The following is a 27333-nucleotide window of genomic DNA, read 5'->3' as shown; positions in this document are numbered from 1 at the left end:
CTTAAATCGAATGGGAAATAAGAACTCCAACATGGCCGTCCTCACTTTACTTTATCGTTGGAAGATGACGCTACGTTATTATACCGCGTCATTCGGTGGTAGCAAATGGTGAGTGGCGAGTGGCTCGACCGCGTGAAACCTGATGAAGAGTGTCCACTTTTCAGCCTACGCTATTACTCCATCTGAATTATGCGACCGGTGAGCCGCGTGCTTCTCGTGTCTTCGATAAACCCTCTTGGCCACTTTACAGGTGCAACGAGAAGATACGAGCTTAAACGGAATATAAAGGGGAGTATATGATGATAGATGCGGTGACGCTACAGCGCCTTTCAGAAATCGATTATCAACGTCTCCATCGTTAAGGAGATCGGTAAAAATGTTGTTGCGTTAAAAAAAAATTTAATGACGATAAATTGTTAGAAAGAGACACGAGATGGCAGAGTGTATATTCTACAGGTCGATTCAGACCAAAAGTCCTGGACTAAGGGTATATCCATGTTACGAACGTTGAAGTCAATATTGTAGTGTCTGTAGAAAAGTGGTATATAACGAACTCCGACGTGTTTTTTCTTTTCTTTTTTTTTTTTATCATTCTCTTCTCCGGACTGGATGGGCCAATCGGCATTATCCTGACGATTACATGGAAACTGGAGTCGTGGAAGGAAGAAGGCGGAGGCAGAGAATCCAAAGAAGAAGAGAAGCCGCTGTTATTAATTCGTACCTCTGTTTCCAGCCCCCTTTGCCAGACCTCCGCACACTCGCCACTCGTAATGATTGCCGGCCTCGTCTCGTTCCCGTAAATTACACAGGCATTACCGCGGATTCTCAACGGTAATGGACCGTTTTACGAGGGCTTTATTTTCGCGCTTTTCGACGCTTTTCTCGCCCTTAGGTTGGCTGCCTGCGATTCCGTGTCCCTTTTTTTTCGTATTTTTCTTTTGCCTATTTCAGTTTTCTTTGCTTACCGAACCTCTATCCGTCCCGTTCGCTCTTTTTCTTTTTTTTTTTTCGACATCCTGAACCTCCCACCCCTCGGCGCTTACCCAAAAAAATTATTCTTGGATAAAATTTTATTTTCAATTTCATTTCAGAGATATCCACGATTTTATGAATATGCACGTGTAAACGGATCTTATATTACTGATATAATGATTAACGATCTGATAAACGTATGAGGTACTAAGTATCGTATTCGTCGAATTACACATTAAGTCGTACGAAAGTATGGAATTTATATGAGGCGAGTTTTAACTAAGTGTTCATCAAAATCTTTCAACCAGCCATATCTCAAGGCCTTAACCATCGTTGGAAGGGACCGGCGGCAGCGAAGAAGCCGTGCTATAAGGTCGTCATGTTTATCGGATGCTTAACATCGATTATTATTACAGCCGGTTGCGTTGGCAACGCGTCTAGTTAATGAACATATTTGTACTAACTAACGAAAGTACTCAGAGTCACGGGAGGGTCTCTGCGCCATCAGTAATAAGAGCTTATAATTACCGGTCTTACCGGATAGACGTACTGTACAGTTTCTGGGCTAGGTAAAAATATTTCTAATTTCAACACGGGATGCTGTTACTTCCCGTATAAATGGGTGACACCAGGTATACTTGAGAATAAGATAGTCTTGGTTGTTGGAAACCTAAGCACGAGTCAGGCAGGACCGGCTTGTGTTTCACGACAGAAAAAGGAATAATATTCTTTCCTTGAATATTCATGAGGCTAGACTGGATCTATCGCCATTCGTATTTAACCATGTTAAACCGTAATCCGTGGAATGGACTTCCGGTCCTCGTAAAGTATGAGGAGAAGCAACGCATATTTGTACAGTGTACAGGGTGTGCCGCGGGCATCTCTTAAAAGATACAAAAATTCCATTAAGCCTTGTGCGAGCAAGAGCGGTTCCAATTAACCCGTGGAATTCGAACTTTAATTAAGGCAAAGTCGCGCGGCGGGAACTTTCAAAATACAATATTGCCCAGCTGCATAATCTAAAGGGTATCGTGGCGTGCGTGAGTTTCGGCGCAGGAGTGGCCGTAACGTGATGTTTCTTTGCTTCTCATTAGTTGCTTTTTTTCAGTCTTGTCTTCCTTCGTTCACCCCTTTTTTCCCCACCCTCTTTCCCTTTCATGGTTTCCATTCACTTCTAGCCACTTAGCAAATTGATTCCATAATGCGAGCTACGTGCCGACTAATACTTTAAATGCCGCGAACACGCCCTGCTACCTGGGCCACTGGGACCCGATTAATCTACACAGGGACCACCCGTTAGATGCCGAGAACGAGGAAACCCTTGAGAACTCTGCAGAATCGGGCGTTTACGCTCGACTAAAATCGGCTCGCTGCGGACCAATTAGCACGAGCGTGTCGTGAAATAATTTGCTTCTTGATTCCGAGACACCCGGTAGAATTTTCAATAGATTTTTGTATTTTCCAAGCATCCTCTGTGCTTTATGAATTATTTACTATGCATTCATTTGCATTGAGATCCCTTCTAAAATATATCCAACCTCCCCACTCGAAATTTCAGAAAATTTTGTTTTATTTTATTTTTCAAAATATTTCAAAATTACATTTTTTTTTTCCTTATTTACGAATTTTTTCATCAAACATGATTCAAAATTGTATACGTATATCACTCATTTTCATTACAACTTTAAATCTTCATTACACTAGTCGCTGTGACTAACAAAAAGACTAAAACATGATTTAACCTTTGATCTCAAATATGCGATCTGACTCCTTCGACTGTGCAATAATATGGTGTGCTCTTTGCAGACTTACATGTCCGGAGCCATACTTCGTGAGTGAAGCCCTATACTGTCTTCCCGACGAGTTGGAGAATACCAGAGAAGCGACTTTGCACGTCATCACCATGGGGAACTTTATTGATGATCCTACCAAGGTAGGTACGCGCCTGATTAAGGCTTTATTAGTGAAACGATTTTAGGTTAGGTTAGGCAAATAGTATTTAATAAATGAAAACAGCCGATGAGACATTACGACGAAATTCTTTCTTCGTAAAACGGATGCTAGTAGAAACTCAAGATTTACATAATATAATACATTTAATGATCTTTAATGAACTTGTTCGCAACCGAATCATATGTGTCAAATTATTACGACGGAGTTATGCGTGTCTTCATTAATTAGGTTTTACTGCCCGATGGGTATCACAAGATATATGTACGATAGTCCCCATAGAATTAACACTACTGTTTAGGCATGGCAATTTAAATGTCTCTTAAATCTGCTTAGACTTATTAATTTCAATTTTTATTATAATGCCTGATAAAAATTTATAGGAAATAAATAGTTTCATTCAAATATACTTACTTTAAGATATTCTCGGTAGTTCTTGATCTTTAAATTAACATCTTATATGTATATATTTATATGTCGACGTACATGGTCTATGAAAAGTATTATATTTTAACGGAAACCAAAATCTGATCTGAAATGAATGAGATACGTACTGGACCAACTCTCTTTGATAGGACTGATCTCTCGCTTCAATATTTTTTTAATTTCTAGTCTCATCCAAAAAGAAGAAAAAAAAGTTACAGGAGCGCCACGTTTCTGTCGTATGTTGAGACCAAATTCGGAGAAGAGACGGTCCCCTCGTGACTCTGAGATTCCTGGGTCTGAACTCAATTAGTGTAATTCTCCGTACGTGGTACCGAGGAGGCCCAAGAGTGAAGTCTGGGACCGTGGGCTGGAAGACGTTCTTCCGGTGTCATTGAATAATGCATGCCGGGAGAACATTGTCAGTGTAGAAAAGAAGAGAGACAGAAACAACGCGATTGCATGAGTTAAGAATTATTTGGAAAAAAAAAACCGTAAAACATTAAAATTATCGAAAATATTTTTTTTTTCCAAATTCCGATCGTGCCATACAATTTAATCTGTATTTATGTTTAAAACATGGCGTTTTCTTGGTATAAAATTTAATACGTTTGTTTTTCGTTGATTTCTTGGATACGTCATACCACTCGCATCTATGACTACCTTGTATTTCATAAGTTATTCCGACGTCGTACAAGAGTGATTAATTTTATTGCACGACAGTCCGGATATGAGACGCGTGTGCCAAAGGACGTCTTTGTATGCGACGAGCAAGTCGCGACCAATCGTCGACACGCACTCGTATATATGTGACTTGTTAATAAACGTATGAATTCAGAGTTTCTATTCTGATCGTGATGCCTGGAATCGAGCGAGTGGATCTTAAGTACACGGTTGAGAATAATTATTGATAAACGGTAGTAGAGGTTTACGATACTAAAAAACATGACGAGTATCTCGAGTGGCAGCAACGACGAACAGAACTCTTTTACATTTAACACTAGATTTACCAGACCAGTTATTTTGACTGGTCGTGCAATTTCATTTCAAAATTCCTACTACATATATCATTTGATTTCAAAAATTATGTTATGACTTTTGTAGCTATAAGTGGAGAATACATTTTATAAACTTAATATTTTTATATACATTAGTAACAAATATAATTTTTGTTACTGACATTTATACCAGTACCAGTCAAAATGAATAAATAGATGGTAAATCTAGTGTTAAGAATCGTGGCATATTCTCTGAAGAAATTTCAAGTGACAATCCAATAATCATAAGGATTAAATAAATGAAAAAACAATGTTATTCAAAATTCACCTCACATTAAAAAACAAATATCTGTATCTGACTGCTTACCCTAAAAATGGTCAGTTACGTGGGAATAAATTTTTTAAATTTATCACAAAATAAAAATAATTTTCTGGTATATTTGAGATTTCAAAAAAGTCATTGACTTGTCAATAAAAAATAAATAAGAATCGTAGCCCCCCACATAGACTCGGTCTTTTATTATGTCCAAACGAAGTTGGCGTCCGAATCGGTGAAAGCCACCTCTCACCTAATTGCTCGTAATCTTCCTATTGAACTCGTGGGATTCGGGTCGTTACGGGTAACCCCCGTCAAGTTAAATAGTCTTCAGAATTCCGGTCTTAATTGAATCCAACGAAAAACGCAACAGCTATCCATTCTCCATGGATCGAATGGAACGGATCGATGACGTCACATCTACCACGTGGTTTCGATCCTTCATGCCGTTTCTTTTTTTTTTCACCTTGTATCCCGCCTCTCTTCATTGTCAGCCACGATCGGAGTGTGCTTTATCTTTTTTTCTCCCACTCCCGCGCACTCGCTCCCTCAATGCTATCGCCAGCTGCTGTGAAATCGGACGTCGGAATAATGAGCATGAATGAACGTGATTACGTATTCGGTTACTCTACTAAAGGTGTGTTCTACCAGATCGACTAGCGCCGATTTTAGGTCAAGTTGCGCTCAACTGTCATCGAACAATATTAAATGACTGTACTTAGCGATTGTTTGGGGAACCGGTATACGAAAGATCTGTTGATTGCGATACATCGTGATCCTGAATCACGTGACGTCATATGACAAATGGTCCCTAATTAATATTGCCTACTAATAATTTCAATTACATTGTCACCGATCTTGGAAGAGCGGAAGGTAAGATTGATTTTTCATATATATTTTTTCTCGCTTTCTGGTTCCCTTCGAGTGTCGCCACCCTGATCAGAAGCTACGCTCTCGGGTTCATTCGTACGGTTACACCAATGCTTTCGGAAATATTTATTATCGCTGATCTCCAAGAGTTACGTACCGATTCGCTAACGGACGCTTTCGGTTTGCTTCATAGGGACGACTCTAAGGATAAGACTAATCGGCTATAAGGATCTCGATCAATCAGAATGATTAGTTCTCGAATTTGACTATTGTCAAAGCAGTCTCTCTCGAGACACCGATCGAGGTGTCAGGAACTGTCTCGCGCTTTGTCTGTCTGTCTCAGCCTCTCTACCTCAACCTGGCAACCTGAACGGTCGCGCATTTCCGTAACCGTCCACTTCCATTGGTGCATCCAGTTGCCTTTACTGATTTCGCGCGACCCCAAAGATCAGCACCTACGGTTGCGTTTCTCTATTGTACGCGTCCCCAAAAATCGGCATGACCCGATAAGCTTATCGTCTATTCTTATAGGTTCCGTAAGAACTCTCGTTTTAGCGGAACTAGTTGGGCCTGTTCCCCCGCAACTCCCAGGTTGAACCGGCTCGTTAGTTCCCGGTGACAAAAGAATTCTCGGCCGGTGGTGACGTAGGTTAGTTCTCGAAGACAGTTCTCGTTTCGTTAGCTATCGGTGTCGAGTTAAGAAAATACGTTACAACGGATATCGCAATAGATCCTGTTAATCATCTGAAATTAATTAACTAATGCAAAAAGAAGGTTAACAATTACGCGATTGCCTTAAGGCTGTTATGTATTGTACGGCATCGCACGTTGCCGGTGTCAAGCACATTTGTCAATGACATTTCCAGCAATTCATCAGCTGTCTGTTCGATTGCTTCATCGTCTACGATGACGGTTCGTTGTATTTCCAACGATGACGGGTCACTGGGTGAAAGGCTTTGGAAATCGGTTAGTCGAAAGCCACGATTGGATAACGATCGAGGACTAAAAGTTTATCAGCTAAGAATCGAATGGTCGTCATTGATTGGGTTAACGATGAAAAACTTTAAATGTATTTGATGATACGGAATGAGCTTTACGGTATCTATAAATAACCTTAACGATCACGATCAATCAAATTGCCAGTTCAACTTCGACTACGGTCAATTCCATTAAAGCTTTTTATTTAACGATACGAATCGATTTCCATCGATGCAAATTCTTGTCCAGTATATCGTTGAAAATTATTGATTCGTATTAGCGAAAAAAAAAAACCCCATTAATAGCGAATTTACGAAATGATAACTCTTACTTCCTGTTATCAGCTATCAAATACTTGTTAGAGATTAATAAGAAATCGTTTTACGCGGATGGTCACTGTGCATACAACGCGAAGACTGAAACCGATTGGATAACTTTCGACTCGAAAGATGGGCGTGATAAATTGACTACGTTTCGTGGTGACCTCTCGGGTCAAAGTTCACCGTACAAAGATGACTCGAGGATCAATTAATTTCCGGTTCGTTCCATCACAAGTAATTCGTATTTAGTTACTTCACTGGTATCTATATAATTATGTACACGATGCGTGAAGGGTTATTAACAACAAACGCAACCGCCTCAAGTTGGCCCGTTCGTTTGATTTCAATATCGTATATACCTATACGTACAACCCTGTATTATTTCACGTGAACTTACGCTCCTATGAATTATTCGCGTACGATGATAAAAATTTGCATGTAACTTTATCGCAACGTTAGGTTATCGCTGCCATGTCCCAAATGTTTCTCCGTCATTAGTCAAGATAAAAAATTCCGCCCAAGAAAATTGTACGACATTGTTGCAATCGGCGCGTTAAGTATCACGAGACGTTTTCATGTGTAATTAATCCGTATATAGCCAATCTCTTTCACGGTTCAATTGCTATAACTAATCGCGGTTCAATGATGACTGGTAGTCTTCCTACCATAAGGATATCATTTTCCCTTCGAACTAATTCAATCCAGTAACGTGTTTGTGAATTTTTTCAAGCTGCGTATTTGCATGTAATTGCCATATACAAAGTAGTCTCTGATTTTACAGCGTATATATATATCTATATATGCACGTAAAAGTACTAGACTACGTCTTACAGGGTATTATCATCATTAAAGAGATTGATGACATTAATTATACAGACTGAAAATTACCCGAAGCATATAGCATCGGTAGTCGAGGAAACAATTTTATTAAAATCCATGAATACGCATATATACAATATAAGCAGTCACCGGGAAAGGCGCGCGATCGGCAAGGAAATTTGATAGGGGAATAAAATGGCGGGCATCGCCATACCGAGGCAATACTTCACGGTTTGGTGAGCACCGGAGCCTCTCGAGTTTCTCTCGTGGCTCGCCAGAGGACTTTGGTCTCGATACTCTTCGCGAGCCAACAATGAGTTATTAAACAATTATATTCGCATCAGCGAAATTACGTTTGCACGGCGATTCGGCTCGGTGATACCAACCGAGCGAAGAGAAAACGAGGCGCGGGAATACGAGCGATGGCTCGGGTGGACGACGCTCAGCGAGAAGATAGGAGACGTTGGTGCCGCGCAGGTAAATCGGCTTGGGGAGAGGAGAGGGAGAACGTTAAAGATGGACCAAGTGCACTGGTGGTACTGGTTGGTGGGAAGGATGGTAGTGGTGGTAGCAGCAGCAACAGCAGCAGCGGCGGCGGTGTAGAGATACGTGCATGGTCAGAGACGGGCGTCTCGCTTGCAAATTGCGAGCGGGCTGAATTAATAGATCGTTAAATAACAATTCGGAGCCGCTTTACGAGGCGGCGATCAGAAATAATTTATCGTGCCATTACCAACCCGAGCGAATTCCTCATCCACGAAGAAGTAGTACCACCATTGCGTCGATAAATGTTCGCTCCCGTGTTGTTTCTCTCGTAAGCGCGACTGTGCCGCTCGCGCGCATGCGCACTCGGGCCAACGAGGCATGCGCCTTCGATTATCACGGTGGCTCCGAAAAGTGCTCGGCTGTACCACCTGCTAAGATGACAAGCGATCTTCGGCGGAGGCGATAACGAGCCAAAATTCATCATTGTCGTCATCGTGAATATCTGACTTCCTGCGCGTTCGCGAATTCTTTGCTCTCTAATCCGATACTCGATCTCGTCTATTGTCCTTGTCCAGTCGTAGGGACGCCTGTCTGGATATTTAAAAAAAAAAAGTCTTTTCCTCGTTCGCCACCAATGTTTTTGCAGTGTCACACGCGACACCGAAAAACGTCTCAATAAAACCTGCCGTCTTCGTGAACCTTTCTTCGATCTTTCCCGATCTCATTTTTCTCTCTTCCTTCTTTTTCTTTCTCTCCGTCCGATTATCCATCCTTTGTCTCCCAGTTGCTCGCCTGTCTTTTACGTCACGGTTGGCCGACCTTTCAAAAAACAATCGATCGCCACGGGCGTCGCGGTGGTCGCGTGCACTTCCCACTCCGTCGGTTGCTCCTATTGCCGTCTTCCGAGTGAAAGTCACTGTACATTCGTAGCATTCCGCCGTTTCTTCGCCGATATACGTAGCTACGAGACTCTAGCTACGGGTACGTAAGTGGGTCAGCTGCAGACATTGCACCACCTTATACCGTATACCCCATTGCTACCGTGAGGTCCTGAACGTCGGTACCGATATCCGTCACGGTGACGCTGACGCTCGTCCGACAATTTCCACTAGGTGGATATTCGAGGCGACCAAGCGCTCTGGCAGACGACACTGCCGGAAGTGTCCGTGCCGATGTTGACTCGGCGCACGCGCCTTTTCCTTCTCTTTGGCATTGTCGCAATTCGTGGCGCCAACCGAGACGGTTAAACTTAACGCAAACGGCGCCATTAAAATATCTAAGAGCCTAAACGATCATCCATTTGCAAGCCGAACGATCTTGGTCTCTAACGGTGGATCTAATTGCGGACACGATCCTTGCGGATAAATACTGAACTGTCTATAACGTGTCATACCCGTATAGCATGTTGCTCGGGGCATTCCGAAACGTTGAAAAATATTTGACGCAGCCCAGTGACGATGGCTCATCGAAATGATTCACACTGGCTGTTGTGTCGTTGCTGTGTTATTTTTAATATACGCGAACGCCAGGGTCCGCGCTGAGGTGACGATTGTTTTGTCACACGAGACACGTACTCGGCCCGACATCTGGATTTTAGTCGTAATTTAATCCAGATTAAAGAGAAAAAGCCAAACTGTTCTAGCTTAACTAACCTAACTTAACCTAACTGTCATCTAATTCATACTAACCTTGCATAACCGGTGTAATTATTTGTACGATCTTGTCGCGCCGTGGTACCAGCTCGTCGAGCATAAAGATATTATCCAGTTAGCCAACTTGGCAAATACATATTAACGTCTGGGCTTGTATTCACGAAAGTCTGTAAACGTTCTTCGACCAAAAGAATGTCGTAGCCGCTTATCTCGACAACAATAAATTAGCGCACTTTACACTTAGCTAGAGCGAGATAGATAGATAGATAACAGTATTTCCGTGATTCTATCTGATTTTTTTTCTCCATTATTTTCTTGGGAAACACACAATTTCTCTAATCTCCCCAGTTTACGTGATAATTATACGCACACCCTATGACTATCACGTTCAGGGATTCCGTGCGGACTAATTAATGATTTACGTGTATTGCCGCGAGTCCCATCTAAGCGAAGGCGGTTTTTTGCGATCGGCCACCCGCGGTTCGTCGACATTTCTGGAAGCCCGCCTGATACCGGGGACCGATCGCTGAGCATTAATTATCCACCGATCACTCGACGTAATTAATTGACTTCGCTTGGCTGCCAGATTGGATCGAGTTTTTGAAGGAGGATAGCGATCGTAAGTAGAGACGGAAAGAATTAGGACAAAAGAAAATAGAGAAACGCGACGGGAGCCACGTTGCCATGTATTTCTGAAAGATGAAAAAAAGTTATAAAAATAATAATTCTCCTCTCGGTCTATAACGTATAGCGTTTGGTACCCTTATCAATGGATATTAATTATTACGCAATCCACAAAGATACTCAGTCGTTACTGTCGTAACACCATCAAGAGAATCTGCCAATTTTTATTATCGTACAAAATTATTACGCATCCCAGACAATCACACACACCGATCCTGACTGTTTTACTCAAGAAATTCAGTAGCCCGACAATTACTCGACAAACATTTTCAAGTTGTTCACGTCCTGAGGAGATCCTCGTGTTTATCCTCCACTCTGGAATCGCGCCTGTCCTCTCCACCCTATTGAGGATTCCGGAAAGGTCCTTGGACGAGTACCTGGTGCCAGTAGGACTCCCTGAGAGAGCACAGTCAATATTGAAGCATTCTTGCGAAGAATCTTCAAACACTAAACTGCTCGCCGGTCCTGACCGTTCGCGAAACTTTCGGCAAGATTCAAGAGCATTGTAGCAACCATAGGATAATACTAAAATAACCGTGACTACTCAGGGATAATTTACGTACGTAGGTCGAGAATATATGAGGGGGGGTGGGCAGTGGGGGGGGGAGTATATTTAACGAGGATCAGGAGTAGCAACGTAAATAAGGAAAAAGTTAAAATCTTCGTGAGTACTTGTAATTGCGGTCTGAATGATGATAATAATAATAACGGTGCTGGCGGATCTCAGCGTCGCCAGCAATGTTCGCGGGGTCTAGTAGAAGAACGAGGGGAAGGAAGAGAGAGAGGGAGGGAGGGAGGGAGGGAGAGAGATAGAGAGAGAGAGGTATATTAAAAAAAGGCGATATTTTAAAACGCGGCCGTATGCGAGCGTGCAAGAGTGCGGTGACAAAACGCGTGCGGAATGAGGGCCGAGTAATTAAAATGCTGCGTACCTACGAGCCGGACTCTCCGTCCCTCCCTGTCGCCGCGACGGCTTCGTTGGAAACCGCGCGCGCTCGCGCGCGCCATGCTACCCGCTGTAGAAAGTAAAAAAAGGCTTGTAAGCAGCAAGCGGTCGCGGCGACAGCGGTACTAATTTCACCTCTGCATTCCATCGCTCGCTTGCACGGCTCGTTCGGTCGCCGGCTGGTTTGCCGCCTTAAGGCTTGACGTTCCGTCCAGTCGCCACTTGAAAACCGTCTTTTCACTTTGCGCTTAAGTTCCTTGCCTAATACCGAATGCCTCCCGTTAGACGTTAGAATTCACTTTAAGAGTGCTACACCTTATTATTCCCATAGTCAGTCTAATCCGCTCGCCACGCCGTCGGTTCAATTGATCGTCAGTATCTACAGTATATGTATACAGATAGATATCAGCGACAATTCGCCAGTTGAGAACAAACTTTTAAATTCGTGCTTTATACCCTCTTAGGACATCGGATGTCTGGTTATTACGTTGAGTCGCACGTGTACAGCAGGTTCTATGCAGCACGTTATTTCTGAACTCAAACGAGTTTTTGAGGTTCTGATCAACGACACATGAGATACTGTCGACAATTCGGCAGTTTGAGAACGAACTTTTAAGTTCGCGTTTGAATTTCCTTTCTTTCCCTACCGAACAGTCTGTTCGTCAACGTGCTTGTTCGATGTCGTTCGCACTGTACCTCTATGCGTTAATCTGGTCTCTCTTCGGTTTTGATCGGCAAGGGACGCTTCGGCTTGGGACTTCGTTAGCGATGCTGGTACTACTTACGTGCGAGCATATCGACTGAATGGAGTTATTAATACCCGTAATTAATGGTGCGAGTCGCGAGTAAAGCATGGCCTCGTGTAAAACGGAAACGTCCCTGGCCACCATCCATCAACGTCGCTCGGATCCTGGCACTGTCGTGAGAATCTAGCAAGTTGGTCTTCTCCCCTGGGACCACTGAGAATAGAAGTTGAGGTACGAGCGAGAGGTTAGGTCTTACGAAGGAAGAGGGCACGATGAAGATTAGGTAGAGGCCATCTTTCTCGAATGAAGTTGCTGACAAGTCCCAGTGTATTTGGATATGAGAGTAGCCTGAAGTATGGTTTCTCGGTAATACCTGCGGTGACAGGTTGCATGCGAATCAAGGTACCTGACCAAATCGGGACTCGACTCGTTCTCTTGGACAGTGGATGCTTTCTTTTTTTATCCTTTTTTCGGCTAGTGATCCTGCCGGAGAATGTTCGATTCCGCTTCTTCTGCTTCGTCGGCGCTTCCCAGGAAGCCGATATCGTGGCTGAAGAAAAGGAGGCTCCGAGGTGGCTTGGAGTAAGGGAGACCGAGGTAGCAGATGGTATAGGTCAAACTCGGTAGGTAAGCGGACAGGTAGGCAGGCTGGTCTAGGTACTTCGGGATGTTGATCCTGTCTTAGAATTCTAAGGTTCCGCTTCTTCGTCCTCATCCTTCTCACTGAGTTGCGCTTCCTAGGAAGCTGGCCTTGATGCAGAAGCGGAGAGGCAGAGATCAGAGAGCAAGTAGATAGAGGAGATGTAGAGATCAGACACGGTAGTCATAAACTTCGGTATATCGATCCTGCATGAGAATTCTAGATCATGCTTTTTATACGGAGCGTTGACTGATGTCAGCTATTCTTGGATCTTGAGGGGGAGGGGGGGGATCAGGGATCAAGAATCGCGCGACGTCGTAGTCCAGATGAAATTAATAACTTGCTGAATTTTTCGTCTGATCCCTCGTTCGTCGACCCACTGTAATCCCATTTCGCATTAGCATTTCATTTTGTATCTCCAGTCCGGCCACCGAGGATCAAGGATGAAGCTCCGCGAGATAATCTAGCAGATAAAGTATAATGAAAGCAAAAATGACAATAAAAAAAAGGCAAACAAAAAGCTTCTTCGCAAGCATGATGGAAACGTTATTCAAAGGTAGCATATAGGGATAATCGTACTTGGCAGTGTGCAGCTTCATAATTTCACAGATTATTCCCATAACCCATTGGGTGGATGCATAAGCGTGTCTCGGACGTGGTCCGAAGTGGTTCGAATGAGTCCGTAAGATCTCTAATAAACACGGCTATTGTATGGTAATCCATAAATATATGCTATGTATGTACAAGCTCGTATTTTACGCTATACTGACCGTGTCACGAGACGTGCGTGCTGTAGGCTATAAATGCATACTGTATTTTATACCTCCGTATATTTCATAAGGTAACGTCGAATAAAACATACCGGACGATTTCCAACCAACTTATATCGAAAATCGTCCGGCATAACGAATAATGAATAATCGAGGCGAAGCGGTGATTTCTCAACCGGGAAAGAAAAAAAGAAAGAAAAAAAAAGTGAAAAAAAAAAAGAATTCGATTCGCCCAAGCAAATCGAATGAGCGATCTTATCGAATTGAAATGACGGAGTTTGCGTTTATTTCGATCGAATTAAGACGACGACTTCCGGTTCCGGCCCCTCGTGGCGCCCCCTTACCACTTCACGTAATTTCTCAGCACCGACTTGAACGTCGGCTACAAAAGTCCCAACGCCCACCAGGTACGATTGCATCAGGCTAACGAATGAGGTATAAGCCGATTCGTGTCTGATCCTATTGTAGTGGTAATTACCGATGTGTTTTGTCACCCACGTGACACTCCCACCCGCGTGATACTTCCGTTTTTCTAATGATCGCTTGACGTAACCCTTTCGTCGACCCTACGCCGTTCACCAATTTCCCATACTATATCATGGAGATCAGCGCTGGCGATACTCGATCGTCTTAAGTTTTGAAACTAAAGCCTAGATCCGTGCACGGTTTATAAATCGCGCGAGTCACGGCATTTACTCCTGTCGTCTGGTTTCTTTACACCTTTGGGAAATCACGATTTAGAGCGGTTGCGAAAGTCGAGTGTGGCGTCCGTCCGTGTGTCTGACTGTATCTGTCTGTCTCTACTAAGTACCTGGAATCTGTACAGTCTCTCCGGCGAAAGGTACTCCTTGGGAAAGGGTAGCTGGGTTGTCGTAGTACATAAGGTACTATGCCTACGTAACGTGCATTAGAGATAGTTTGTATACGTATGTATCATATAATCCAAAAGTATCTAATTGAAAAAAAAAAAACAACGCGACCTCTACGAAATGACCTAACAGTGACGTCTGGGTTGTATCTTTAGTTTTTTGGTGAATTTTCAAATTCAGTTAATTCAACGTCAATTAATTTTTTTTTTCAATGTGCACGCCGTATCGAGTCAAACGAGTACCAGACTAATGTAAGTACAGTGTCTATCCCGTCCTTCGAGTCCCATCACGAAGAGACAATGAAAAGAAACCCGACGAGCTCTTGTTAGCTGAGCTATTATCGTTAATTAAATAGCGCCTCGCTATCTCGACTCCGTGGTACAGACACACGAGTGCATACGCACCAACGTGGATACGTATATGGGGATATAGAGTCACGTACACATTGGGAAGAATCGTCGTCACGCCCGTTAAGTCCGTATGATACCGGGAGACTTTAATTGTCCCTCCTTCGACAGGGCTTCACGGTTTCCTTCTGCAAAGGTATAGTCTTTTATGAAGTCTCGGTAAAAAGTAGAGAGCCAACAAATATAAGGAAAGATGGATATGGATACCACGAGTGTAGCGCATGCGCAATGCGACCCAACGACCGTGTGGTGTTTTTGAATAATAGATGGAACACCAAAGAAACATGGCCGCGTATCGCGTGCTTTAGAGTCCAGCCTCGTGCTCTGGGGTTGTTTACGAGCAGGGGTTGCCCCACGGCCATTTTCAGCTTCCCAGCGGACAACTAGGAAGCCAGAACCGTACCTGCTGCTTCCACGGATACAGCATTATTCCAACGGTTTGCCACAGCACGCCCTGACCTCGCGCAACTTTATGTTTATACGATAGCCAGGACCTTATCCTGATGCTACATGTCACCCACTGTCGTGATCGTGGTCTTTTGCTTACTTATGTACATACGTGTATGTTGATGCTATTTTACGTTTCCGTGGAAAGATGAGAATTTGAATTTTCAAAAGATTCGCCATTCTTTTTTTTTACAAAAAATGCAGCTGCATCCAGCATTCGTTATCGATCATGAGCAGGTAGCGAATTTCCAAAGTTTCACGAGAACCGTCTTTGACCGTCAACTATTGAGAGGTGCGTCTCCGTGAATCGCCACGTGGCGGCAGCACCGTAGTTATACCTTCGCTGATGGCGTAGGACGGAAAAGTCTGGTTTTGCGGATCGAATAAAAAATTGATAAATTATGCGAGTCAAGATGAACGGTAGTGTCCGTTGCGTGGGTGGAGGCTGGTCCAACTGGATGCAGGTGCAAGTGCGAATGCAAGTGCAAGCTCAGGAGATCATCATAGCCAATCACGCACGGCAGCTCGATGTTCTCTTGATGCGGATCCATGAATGCGCCAGAAGTTGTACCTAGTAGGGTTGTATTCTTAGGTCGTTGTCAGGACCCAAACGATCTCGGTGCTTCGTGAAAACGACCGACTGTTAATGCACATTATATACGTACAGTGAAAGCTAGTCAGCCGTATCTGCCCGACAACGTGCTACAGATAATTCATGCGTATTTCGCGCCATTATTCACACGGCACTCCGACGGAGCGTTTGAAAAACCTAAGAAAACACGTTCAACGCTTTTACTGATAATAGTCGCCGACCTCTGCTGTCGCAATTTATAAAGGAGGATTCACAAGAGACTCTAGCTGCAGTACGTACGTACTGTCGTGGGTACGACGGGTAGATAACATCATACGAATTCCATTGCTTATCAAGACCAGTCCGAGTGCGCATGCGCACACGAGCATTATACACAAGAGTGAAGTAAGCACCGAGTCAGGTATAAAATTGAAAAGCGAACGATACCACGATATAATTTTGCACATGAATAATAACCCAAGACTGCATGGATCCAGTGAATATTTCTTTCCGGATATCCAGCAACAGGCGAGTGACGTGTAAGGTAGCCGAGTATAATTAATATTACTGTGCAGTAATTATGCCATGAAAACAATGTTGTCTATTCTCTATCTTTTGCATGCGCAACTGCTAATAACAGGTAGTTGGACTCCAACGAGCCAAGCTACAGGTCTTTGCAAAAGTTTGTCGCCCTAGTACTCGCATGCCGCGTCCTAGTAACGGGCGCTATCATAGAAACACGATGTAACAATAGGTCCCATTCATTCACGATAACTGTACGTACGATAATCTACTGTGAAGTTATTATTATTTTACAGACGATTTTACTGTGCCCAACCTATACGTATCCGAGGCTTACTGACAAGGCTTTAAATACTTTCCCTGCGCACTGTATTCAATTGTCATGAACGGTAGTCGAGTTCAGAGACACCAGTCGAACAATGGTCGATTTTTCACATGCGTCCGATGCGCGTACGAGCGCCGTCTGATTCTAATTAATGCAACAATTATCGAAAGAACCTGCGTGTCTGTGTCTAAAATGCAAAGTACGTTACTTACTGCTGATGGCCTGTCTTTTCCAGTATTCTTCTCGTGGCGCACTTATACCGGAGGAAGAAATATTTCATAGCTCGAGGAGGGATTAGAGGCGAAATGGAAGCGATAGGAAGAGGTGACGAGTTTAAAAAAAGTATTACTCCTCGTAATGCGATTTGTACGATTATCAGGTGAGGCGTGCGTGTCGCAGCGCGCGGACAAAAATCGCTCATGCGTTCCGGACGTGCCGAGGCTCGCGAGAGAAAAAGGCCGATTTCGAGAGAGCGCCGGCCATTGTTTTTGTCACGATCGTAGCAGTTAATGATAACATTCCTTACGAGTGGGTTGGAGAGGGGGAGAAGGGACCCTGAAATTCCACCTTGTCATTTCTCCCTCTTTCTTTCGATCCGTAACTTTACTTTTTTTTTTCACTCTCTCCTTCGACTGTACTATCAGTCGGTTGCACATCCACGCATTTAATTGCGAATAATGATACCTTTTACGGAAACACTTAACAGCTAGCGGATAACTGACAGTGGGTACACAGTATCGCTGACTTTTACTGCGCATGCGCCAAACGTTGGTAGAGTCTACCAACGTGAGATCAACTAACTGTATGTGTCATTAAGCGTTATCCCACAGATTGAAGTAATGGAATCGACGTGATTCATTGAAAAATGTATTTATTAAAAATTGTACCTCGGGAATCGTCGAGATGCAAATTCAGACTGAAACGACCGATTGGTTCGAGTGACTCTAGTAAAAGTTCAATCGGTGAGAATCTCAATAAAAATTTTTCCCAATCGACCGTGCTGGCATTGAGTAACCAGAGAAAATGCCCGTCTCTACGCACGAGTTAGTAATTATCGCTTCCAGGGTTACCAAGTAATTATTTCGTCCTGGCCACCTGGCGGGCTTACCGAGCGTTAACCAGCCAGCTCACATTTCCACGAAATCATTTGCTACCCTGGAACGCTCGGGTCCGTGCGCTACGTGGAAATTACGATTAAAATTGGGAGAGAGGAAAGAAAGTGTCTATACCGCCTCGCGCATGAGCAACGTTTACGTATCTAGGGTCCAAAATCGCTGGGCGTGTAGGTACCCTTCGTAGTTCCATACTCGTCCACCGATATGCCGGAGGGCGCCAGGTAGATCTGTCTGTCCTGTATATAAAACAGTCACGAAAGAGGTTAAGCCAATAGAAATGGAGATGCAAGACGACCGGAAGAGGGTTGGACGTTTTTCTCGACGACTCCGACACCGCGCATGCGTAGCATCGGGGTACCTCATAGAAAATTCTATTATTCTATTCTTATCATCTCGGTGACAGGGTACAGCATTGACAAGCGGATACATAATGCAACGTGAGGTTCTCTGAGCTTGCGCGCCGGACCGGATGCGCCCACACCGGACCTGCATATAGTGATATCGTCCTCCTAGAAGCCTTCCACGCGCGTTGCTCAGGTTGAATGTCCGCCTTTACCTATTTCGTCTCGCTTCCTTTTTTTTCTCCTGCATTATAACTCTGGCTCCTGCAGTTCCTCCGTTGCATAGGTATAGAAGACTGCTAAGCCGGGCCCGGTCGACTGCCTGCCTGCTTGCCTAGGCACAGCGTATATCATTGCGTTTATGACTATTCGGTTTGGTTTACGTTATATCAGATTCGGTGAGGTTAGGTTCGGGCTGGGGTTAGGTCGGGGAATGCTAGGCCGCGGTAGCTATCAATTACAGTTAGTTTCGCATAATTTCTACGGCTGCACATGAGCCATTCTAAGATTTTATTAGCGGACCGCCATGGGGATTTTATTCCTTGGACAGTCTCAGTTAGTCAGTCGTTACACGTGGGGACCACCTATGTCGCGACTTCGTGGAATTCTCAATTTCTTCCAGCATGGGTTTATGCGATGACCTTTACGAGCGCGCGCATAATTATGCAATGTGGTGCATAGGACGAAAATGCGCGATCGCAGATTCCGACTGTATAGGCATTGCGCTCTTATACGGAGATGCAGTGCGAACTTGTCTCCTTTTCGCACCTAGTGCATCTAAAGGTGACGCGCGTGATCGCATGGGGTGCCGAGTGCAGCATTGTTTTAATTAACGCGCCACGTGTTCCTTTGTACCATCTTGAGTGCATTCATTCCTCCTGAATAATACTCCGATGCTGAATGCATCTGTTCGTAGCTGCGCTCGTGGTGGGATTTTCTTTTTCCTCTCTTTGTCTTTATTTATTTATTTCTTTTTTATTATTATTTTTAACCAGCGCAAATGTCCAGCAAGCTGCCAACGCAGCTTTTGCATTCTCTACGACTTTTACCTATAATACGTCACTCGGTGCGAACTGCACCCTTAACCTTTGAAATAGTTCATTTCGTTGCAGCAACATAAGGGTTTTTAGGAAACACGTCATTTTTACAGCTCCTACTATTGTTTCACGTGTAGTAACGGGGGGCAATGGGCAGGGGCAGGGTGCTCGAAGAATTCGATGTGTTGTTGATTACAATGGTAGGGAGGAAAACAATGAGCCCGACATCATGCCACTTTGGCTTTGGGTCAAGACAATGCACCAATTTGCATAACGACGCTGGTAGATGTTTAATTTGCGATTGGTGGTGTGATCGACGAGAAACTACCAGTGCGCATGCGCACGTAACGCATCGATTGCAATTTTGATTAAACGATTACTTTCGAAACGGATTCATTTCGCTTGTCCGCGTAAGGTACATTCAGTTATACGTAACCGATCGTCTGTCTCTCTTAACGCTGACTTTACTGATTCCGATGATCCTCGCGTTAAATTTATTAATATATTAATCTGGTATATCTATATGTATACCTGTATACGGATCTGTGATTTTATCAGGAGGCTGCATCCAAGTACCGAATTATAATGAAAGTTGATCCAACCAGCGTGAAGTTATTACGAAATGTATAGGAGCAGAACATATTTTTGGGGCTCCCATTGTTCCTTGGATATACCGCGGGATGTCTTCCGGTATCTTTTGTCCAGGAATGCCAGTACGGCGACCACGTGTGGTGGCTCGTTTGTTCGGCGACTAGAAATTGGACGAATGAGAAAGAAGATACGTCCAATAAAGGAACTGGATAGAAAGGGGAAATGTTTATCAATAACACGAGCAGAGTAGTTTCGTAATTTTGAAAAATGGTTCGATACGGTACAACGAGTTTCCATGTTGAGCGTCACTGTACGTAGCGCTCGAGCGATCGTTTTTCATCTTTTTTTTTTGTTTCCTCTGTTTTTATTATTTCCCTATCCCGATCGGCACGTCGCCCCGTACTATTGCATTGTTGTGAATGCATGCAAATTGTGATCCCCAGCTTGAGCGGGGTGCGAGCGAGTATCAATTCCAACGGGATTAATTCAGGCGCAGTCATTGTTTTTTGCGCGTCACAAAAACCACGTGGGAAGCCCGCTGTTCGGATTGTTCAGAACTGTTTGGGACAATATATTCGAGGATCGGTGAAAGGGTTCCAAGACCGCGGGAGAGTACGAATTTAAATGAAATGAAAACGTGCATGCGTCACTGTTCGTTAGGTCCACTCTGATCGAACGTTTGACGTTCACTGTGAACAAATAGGATGCCGAGCGACTGGGTTTTTTTTTTCGTTTTTTTTTTCTTTTTTCAAAAAATTCATCATCCGTGATTCGTTTAGTATATACCCCGTTTGTCCGTTCTGTTTCAGAAGGACGATTTCGTCGCCATTTCTTCTGCGCTGCGTCAGTATCTACCTGAGACAAATACTCCCTATATCCTCGACGTGGACCTTGACTTCTTCAGCACGAAAAATCCTTTCAAGAGCCTCCACGAAAGGGCAAATCTCTATGAGCGACTGTCGCAACTGTACTCCTTTAAGAGACCACAGTCAACCGATCCGGAGGTACGTAGGCGTTCAATCTAAATTCCAATAGAAATAGGATTAAAAAGAGTACAAGAAAAAAAAAAAAGAATAAAGATCTCAGATCAGCAGCTGACGATTCACAAATTCCAATATGCATATACGCGTTGCGTAATTTATGAAGTATCCCATAATACACTCGGCTTGTGAAATTCTCATGAAAGCTCGAGCAGAAGATCCTATAACCGGTACACATATTATGGAGATGAAGTAAGGTCCTGTGTAGTGGATGGGGTCAGAATCCGCTATGCTAATGGGGTTAGGTTAGTAGCTAGTGTAAGTGGGAATTCGGAATTCACGTCACACGCCTTGGGTAAGACGACGGGACCCGAGCGTAGCCGAGGACGGTCGAGTCCCGATCGGTCTTTAATAAATGCGGCTACCTGTCTTACCCTGAGAACTCGGCTGGCCATTGTGATTGTAATCGGCGGCTTCAGGTCACCGGGCGGCCGGGTCAGGGTCATACTTGAATTATTAACGCTTGTATCCAGCCCACCCCAGAGCGTAATACAAAGTGCAGTTAAGTCACGGATACGACGGAGAGACTTCAGGAAGTTGGTTTGAAGAAATCCTCTTGACTCTATGGATTATGCATTCCCCCTTTCGCGATGCAAATTCCGTATTCATCGCTCGGACAATACGGCAACCTTAAAAATCTAACTGATGGACCATTACATGCATTGCATCTTATAAAAACATCATCCGACCACCATAGCGATTACACAAAATGCACAAATTGAATTCCTGACACCTTTGCGATATCGACGACCTCTGACCTCCTCTTGTCTCGACGGACAGATATCTTTCCGCTCTTTTACTAGCCAACCCCTCTCACCCCGTATCGATCGAATTAACGTGTAAAAGGACCGTACTTTTTTTCCACGCTCGCGACGTCCCGCTGCGTGGCTGTAAAAGAAAAACGGGTGGCGGGGGGTCCTGGTTACGGCATGCAAAGTGGGGACCGGGACACTTTGGCTTTCCGGCCTTAGCGGGCCCATCCGGCTATGCCAAAAAGGTGCCCCATTTGAAGTATGCAGATGAGAGCGTGAGAAAGCGTGAGGTCGTTGAAGGGTTGCTTCCTAGGAGTTCCCGGAAGAATCTTCCCGAAATTAAATTCGAGTACGGACAGCGAAAGGGCGTGGTGGTAGGAAAAGCACGTTAGTGGTCCTGGCGGTCTGCCGTCGTCTGAAACCGCCCCCGTGGGACTTCGAAGGGAATAAATCCAATTGCTGCAAATAAAACGTACGAAGCCTCCTTGCGACTACTGCTGCCATCTACAGTCTTTTTATTTGGGCCTTATTGCACCTTTTACTCTCTCTCTCTCTCTCTCTCTCTCTCTCTCTCTCTCTCTCTCTCACTCGTGTTACCACTGCCTCTGTTTCTCACCCTATCTTTATTCATTGCCCCTCTCTCTTTCCATCCCCTCTCTCCGTTTCACTCCAGCCACCCCTCCACGGAATGAAACGCGGACTAAGGGTAACTCGATATAATCCGAGTTTTCCGCACAGCACGAGATGCTCCGCGGAATTCGTTAGCGTCGTCGCGATGGCAAGAAGTTCGCTGCCCCGGCGAGAATCTTGTTGCGGTAGGTCGTGCCACGTAATTACCTTCTCACACGGAAGTCCCGGCAAGCTGCGAGCTCTCAAGGTCATCCTCTCCATCCCCCGCAATTAAGACCTCCGACAATTAGATCGATAAACACGAGGGGATAGTTCATAACGTTTCACCCTCGTTCGCTTCTACTAAGTCGTCTTATGGGTTTTATCGTTACGGGCTTCCTCGTCACTTTCATCCACGTGCTGCGAACGGGGTAGATCGCAGACCCAAAGACTTGGACGATGACGTTAGTAAGTTCTCGATGACAGTACCAGTTACCGTAATTCGAGCATGGCTTTTCGTGACGTACGCCGTAGTTAATGATGACCGAAACGGTACTGATCTTTTCCGGATAAATCGGTCGATGATCGTAATGATTGTTTTGAAAATGATTATCTCATCTGATTAAATGATGAATCTTATCTGATTGAATGATGATGATAATCATTGGTGTTTAGCCAAAATTGTATCACGCTTCGAATTTGGATATCGTGGAAATGAATTTTACAAATTGACGAGCAATGCAGAAAATAGAAGATGGACCAGCATCGCCATCTGTGAGAGTCGATAGGAACGAGGGTGGCTTTGCAGTTTCCCAATAAGCCGCAACATCACAGGGTGACGTGACGAGCGACGCCTACGTCGACGCCGACGCCGTGCGTTCAAGATGGCCGCGGATCGTTAAACGGACAGGCGCAAGCCCCGTGTCAGAGATGGGTAGATAGAGAAGCCCGAAAGGGTGGGTTCATTCTTAATGGGGTCATAGGGCATCCGTACTAACAGACGATGCTCCTAACGTTTTCCACGTTTGAATCCTCAAAACTGCCAAAATGGAGTACAAAGGAGATATAAGGAAAGCGCTCAAGAATCCATCACGGACTTATAATTGGAATTGTACCAACCTGCGAGGGATTCCATCGGGCCCCCATAACGTCTAGCAGTCGTGGTCGAAAGCCCAAAAGAATGAAACGTAACAGCCGGAGCTGTTTTCACTGTAGTCTTTAAGGGTTCAACGACTCTACGATCATTGTCAAGGCAAAAAGGGTACTACTCGCGGTTCGCACATGTCAACTACATACTGACCACAGCCCACGTGTCATCACCAGATGATGCAACCTCTATTGGGCAAGCAGCCAATGTAGCCAATCCCAGGAGTGGAGAGGACTGCGAAACTGGACACCCCGTATAACGACCCCATATCGTAATTGCCATTGAGGAGAAACTGCCTCAGTTTCGAGAGCACATGGCTCCATCAGTCTCGTCATCGACGCGGTGCATGACCCCCCTACAGGTGGTATGCAGGTAATCGGAAGTTCAGTGACCTCTTGGATGCACGCAATACCTCATGACGCATCTATGCAATTTTCTGGATGCATGACGATAAAGCCGCTCTCGCCGGGACCCGGATACGAGCGTGGGTACCTTACGTTTTGTAAACTGCATCTAGAGTGCATACAGACGATAAAGTGGTGCAGGCAAGTAGGATGCGTTTGAAGTTATTAGAAAAAAAAAAAAGAAATTGCATATGCAGTCCTCTATGCACCGAACGACGCGTGTTATTAGACTCCGTAAAGCTCTTAGACGTACTTCTCGACTGAATGTGCACACGGTGCATCGCAGTGCACTTATGAGCCGATTGATCACTTTTTCCAAGTGGCAAGCGACGAACACGTGGGCGATCGCGTGGTACGTAGGCATTATAACACGTGCAGCAATTGTATATCCAGGCACCAATGGAAAAATCGCCTAGCTTAATATACTATACCAGATGTATTGAGATTGACGCTGATCGATATCATCGTTCGATACTGTAAACTACGACTGTGACGAAATGTATACAGTGCACCTACTTATTCCGGATGGCCCAGTGAATGGTGTCCCATTCGTTTACTCAATGAGGAAATGCTTATTTAAGGACGCGTCAACTTCTCCAGTCATCACCCAGGTGCACAAGTGGATCTCACTTACTGCATTACCCGGTGCATTGCACAAGTATACAAGAAACGTGTCGACGACGTCAGACGACGACCTGACGAAAGAGTCTATTGATAGAAATCGAAGTGGGCGACGTGGAGTATCAAGCTACTAGCCTCCCGAAGAGTTCGCTCCTATAAAACGACTGCCCACGGTGCATTTACGATGGCGTCGTGAAAGGTTCGAGAATTGCACCGTGTCACGTCGCAACTGCAAGAAAGAGAGAGAGAGAGAGAGAGAGAGAGAGAGAAAAGAGCAGCGGCACAGCGGTTTCATATGTATACATTAGTACACGAATACAGTATATATACGTGGCAGTCGATCTGGTATGTAGATTTGCGCAGGTGTCGGCGACGTTTGCCCAGCGTAATTTTCAATTTTAATTAACTAGAGAGAGAGAGAGAGAGAGAGAGAGAGAGAGAGAGAGAGAGAATAAAGAAGCGCACCACTACCTCCTCCCCTCGCCCCTCCCTCTCCCCTACCCACCACAGTTTCTCGCTGCACGGCCCAACCGAAGAATGCACATAAATGCATCCGTAATGCGGTAGGGCCCGTCGACGTCTCTAACGACGTCGTTTCCGTCCCGAACATTTCTCTTTCAGCTCCGCTCGCTGCTGCCACCGCCACTACCGCCTCCTCCCCCTACTACCGGCACCTTTCTCTTTCACTCGGCGTAACAGTCTCGCGACCAGTTCAGTGTCAACTGAGTGTGAGTGTTTTCGAAAAATATTTCACCGAAGGAATTTCAGTAAATACCAATATCCAGTATGTCTGTATATATACGTGCACGCTATACGCGACCACCACCGGCAGAGTCAGTGCAGTTAATGGCGCATAGCGGAAACCACTACGCTGGCGCAATTATCGAAAGGAAAGTGAGCGTCAGTTAGCATGCTCGTATTGGCAAGACCGTACGAGAGAAATAACAAAAGAAAAAGATGAGGCGAAAAAGAGTTACTTTTATGATCCGGCAATAAGTTCTCGTACGATTCCGTATCTACACTCAGCATCATGAATGCCTGGATTTATCGACTGAGTTTGCGTATATAAATTGCACGAGAGGAACAGAGACAGAAATAGGTTTGGGGGGGCAGGAGTTAATGAGGCTGAGTTATACTATAGAGAATTGTAGTGCTACACTAGCGCCATCTACCTCACAGAACTCAAAGCGATATTGCCTTGTTATAACGATAACGACGAGGACTCGTGATTGCCTTCTTGAATCTGCAGTAATCGACCTGCGTACTTTTATTATCGCAGGAACAGGAAGGACTCGGAAAGCAAAACTGATATAACTGGAGTTGGCGACGGCGGTTAAACTTCCCGGATTTTGGCTCTACGCCGTGTGGCGGCGCGATGCGCAATTCTTTCTCGAAAGTGGGTTAGGTGCATCGCGCTATCGTTATGGCATGTGTCATCCTATCGTCGGGAAGCAGCCGTCGGAGGGCGTTTGCACCGATAGTCACTTTATCGTCGAGCTATTTATCGTCTAGGGAATAATCGGAGCGGTTCGTATGACGCGAGAAATCAACCAAATGGCTGACCAAGTCCAAAACCCTATTGTCATCTACAGTGTGTCTGTGTAGTGTTCTAGACGGTATCGAAGCATTATGGGAGCGAACGTAGCCTCTAGTACTTATGAATACCGCCCGGTCGGCCTGATGCTGGTAGTAGGCACTAGGTGGTAGTAGTGGCTTCTGAAGACGGCGAGGCATCCCGAGTGTACGAGGAGAACGAAAGGGAAAGAGAAGTAGAAAGAAAAAAGATTGAGAACCGGCCGGAACACAAAGGACCATCGACCTGCCGAACCAGTTTCGAATCTGGTCGAGATGAGACTCGGCAACGAACGCAACTTGATTTATTTATCGTACAATTACATCAATTGTGACGTGGGCACGTCGTGGGACTGTGAGGGTCCAGACTACCGAGTTAGGAACCAGCTTCCCCTCTTCTCATTACAACCCTTTACCAACCTCTAATACACCTACGGAATGCAGAATGCCTCTTTCACGTGACCGAATCTCATCACGTGACCCACAATCTCGATATACAGGCATTGTTAGCGTTTAAATATTTGCCTTTCACTCGTACAGTCATTTATTCACGTGATCCTCAGTCAAACCGGAAGTCCCTCGTCTACCGAGCCGAGGAGCGACTTCCTATTTTAGATCACAACCCTATATGAATCTGATGCACTTGGAGGATTCTCAATATTTATTATGGATCTGAACTCTGAGCTGTCGCTAATTTCAGTTACTTTAAAATGTATCTTTCTTCGTACCGGAGGTCAACTATTTGCCTAGTCAAAAGCCAACTTCCCTTCTTTAGTCGCGAATCGCGTCTCCCGGACGTTCGGCTAGCTGCAAGCCACAATTCTCTTGCACGTTTGGTAAAAGACGTAGGCAGCCCGCTGGCTTGTATAATAAAAATAATTTACCACCAGACAATTCGGGCATGCGCGAGCGTCAATTAAATGCCAGGTTCACCGATTAACTTTCAACACCTTACGAGTTTGATATAATATGAAAATTCATATGTTTTGTTCCATGATTAAATTCTGAGATAGTTATGCAAATCTTTGCGGAAATAGTGCCAGAGAAGTTTTGATATATACTTTATTTTCGCAATGATCCAGATGACTAACCTAACCTACTTAACGGAATACCTCAGGAGTGGAAGTGCCGCGAAAGGCAAAATATCGAATCGTTCTAGCCGAGTGCACGAAAAAGTGTCTAAATTAAATCGAAGTGACTACTCCGCTCTTCCATCGGTAACGTTGACATGGACGATTTCATTCGCCCCCGGGAAAACATGGCGAGCCTTAATTTATGCACCCCTTAGGCACACCATTTCATCCCCGTGCTGTCCATACAAAAACTGCGTCATTCCTGTCGAGCAGAAGTATCCAGTTTTGAATCCACCCTATCCCCCCCCCCCCCCCCAACC

At 44.7% G+C, this 27333-nt stretch overlaps 1 protein-coding gene across 3 annotated transcripts in view; it reads left to right on the top strand.

The window, feature by feature from the left end:
• The window catches only part of LOC107274405 (UPF0489 protein C5orf22 homolog), a 265028-nt gene that overhangs the window by 130213 nt on the left and 107482 nt on the right, over positions 1-27333 (top strand). For 2 of the 3 annotated variants that reach the window (XM_025091658.1, XM_015753516.2), the window contains exons 4-5: positions 2779-2905; positions 20605-20799. In XM_025091658.1, coding sequence (XP_024947426.1) covers positions 2779-2905; positions 20605-20799 — 322 coding nt within the window. The remainder of the gene's footprint in view (positions 1-2778; positions 2906-20604; positions 20800-27333) is intronic. The other variant, XM_025091660.1, reaches the window with a different exon arrangement.

Source organism: Cephus cinctus, unplaced genomic scaffold (assembly GCF_000341935.2).
Source record: "Cephus cinctus unplaced genomic scaffold, Ccin1 Ccin1_scaffold3082, whole genome shotgun sequence".
Lineage (NCBI taxonomy): Eukaryota > Metazoa > Arthropoda > Insecta > Hymenoptera > Cephidae > Cephus > Cephus cinctus.
Note: the sequence above shows the minus strand (reverse complement) of the source record. Positions and strands in the feature narration are given on the sequence as shown.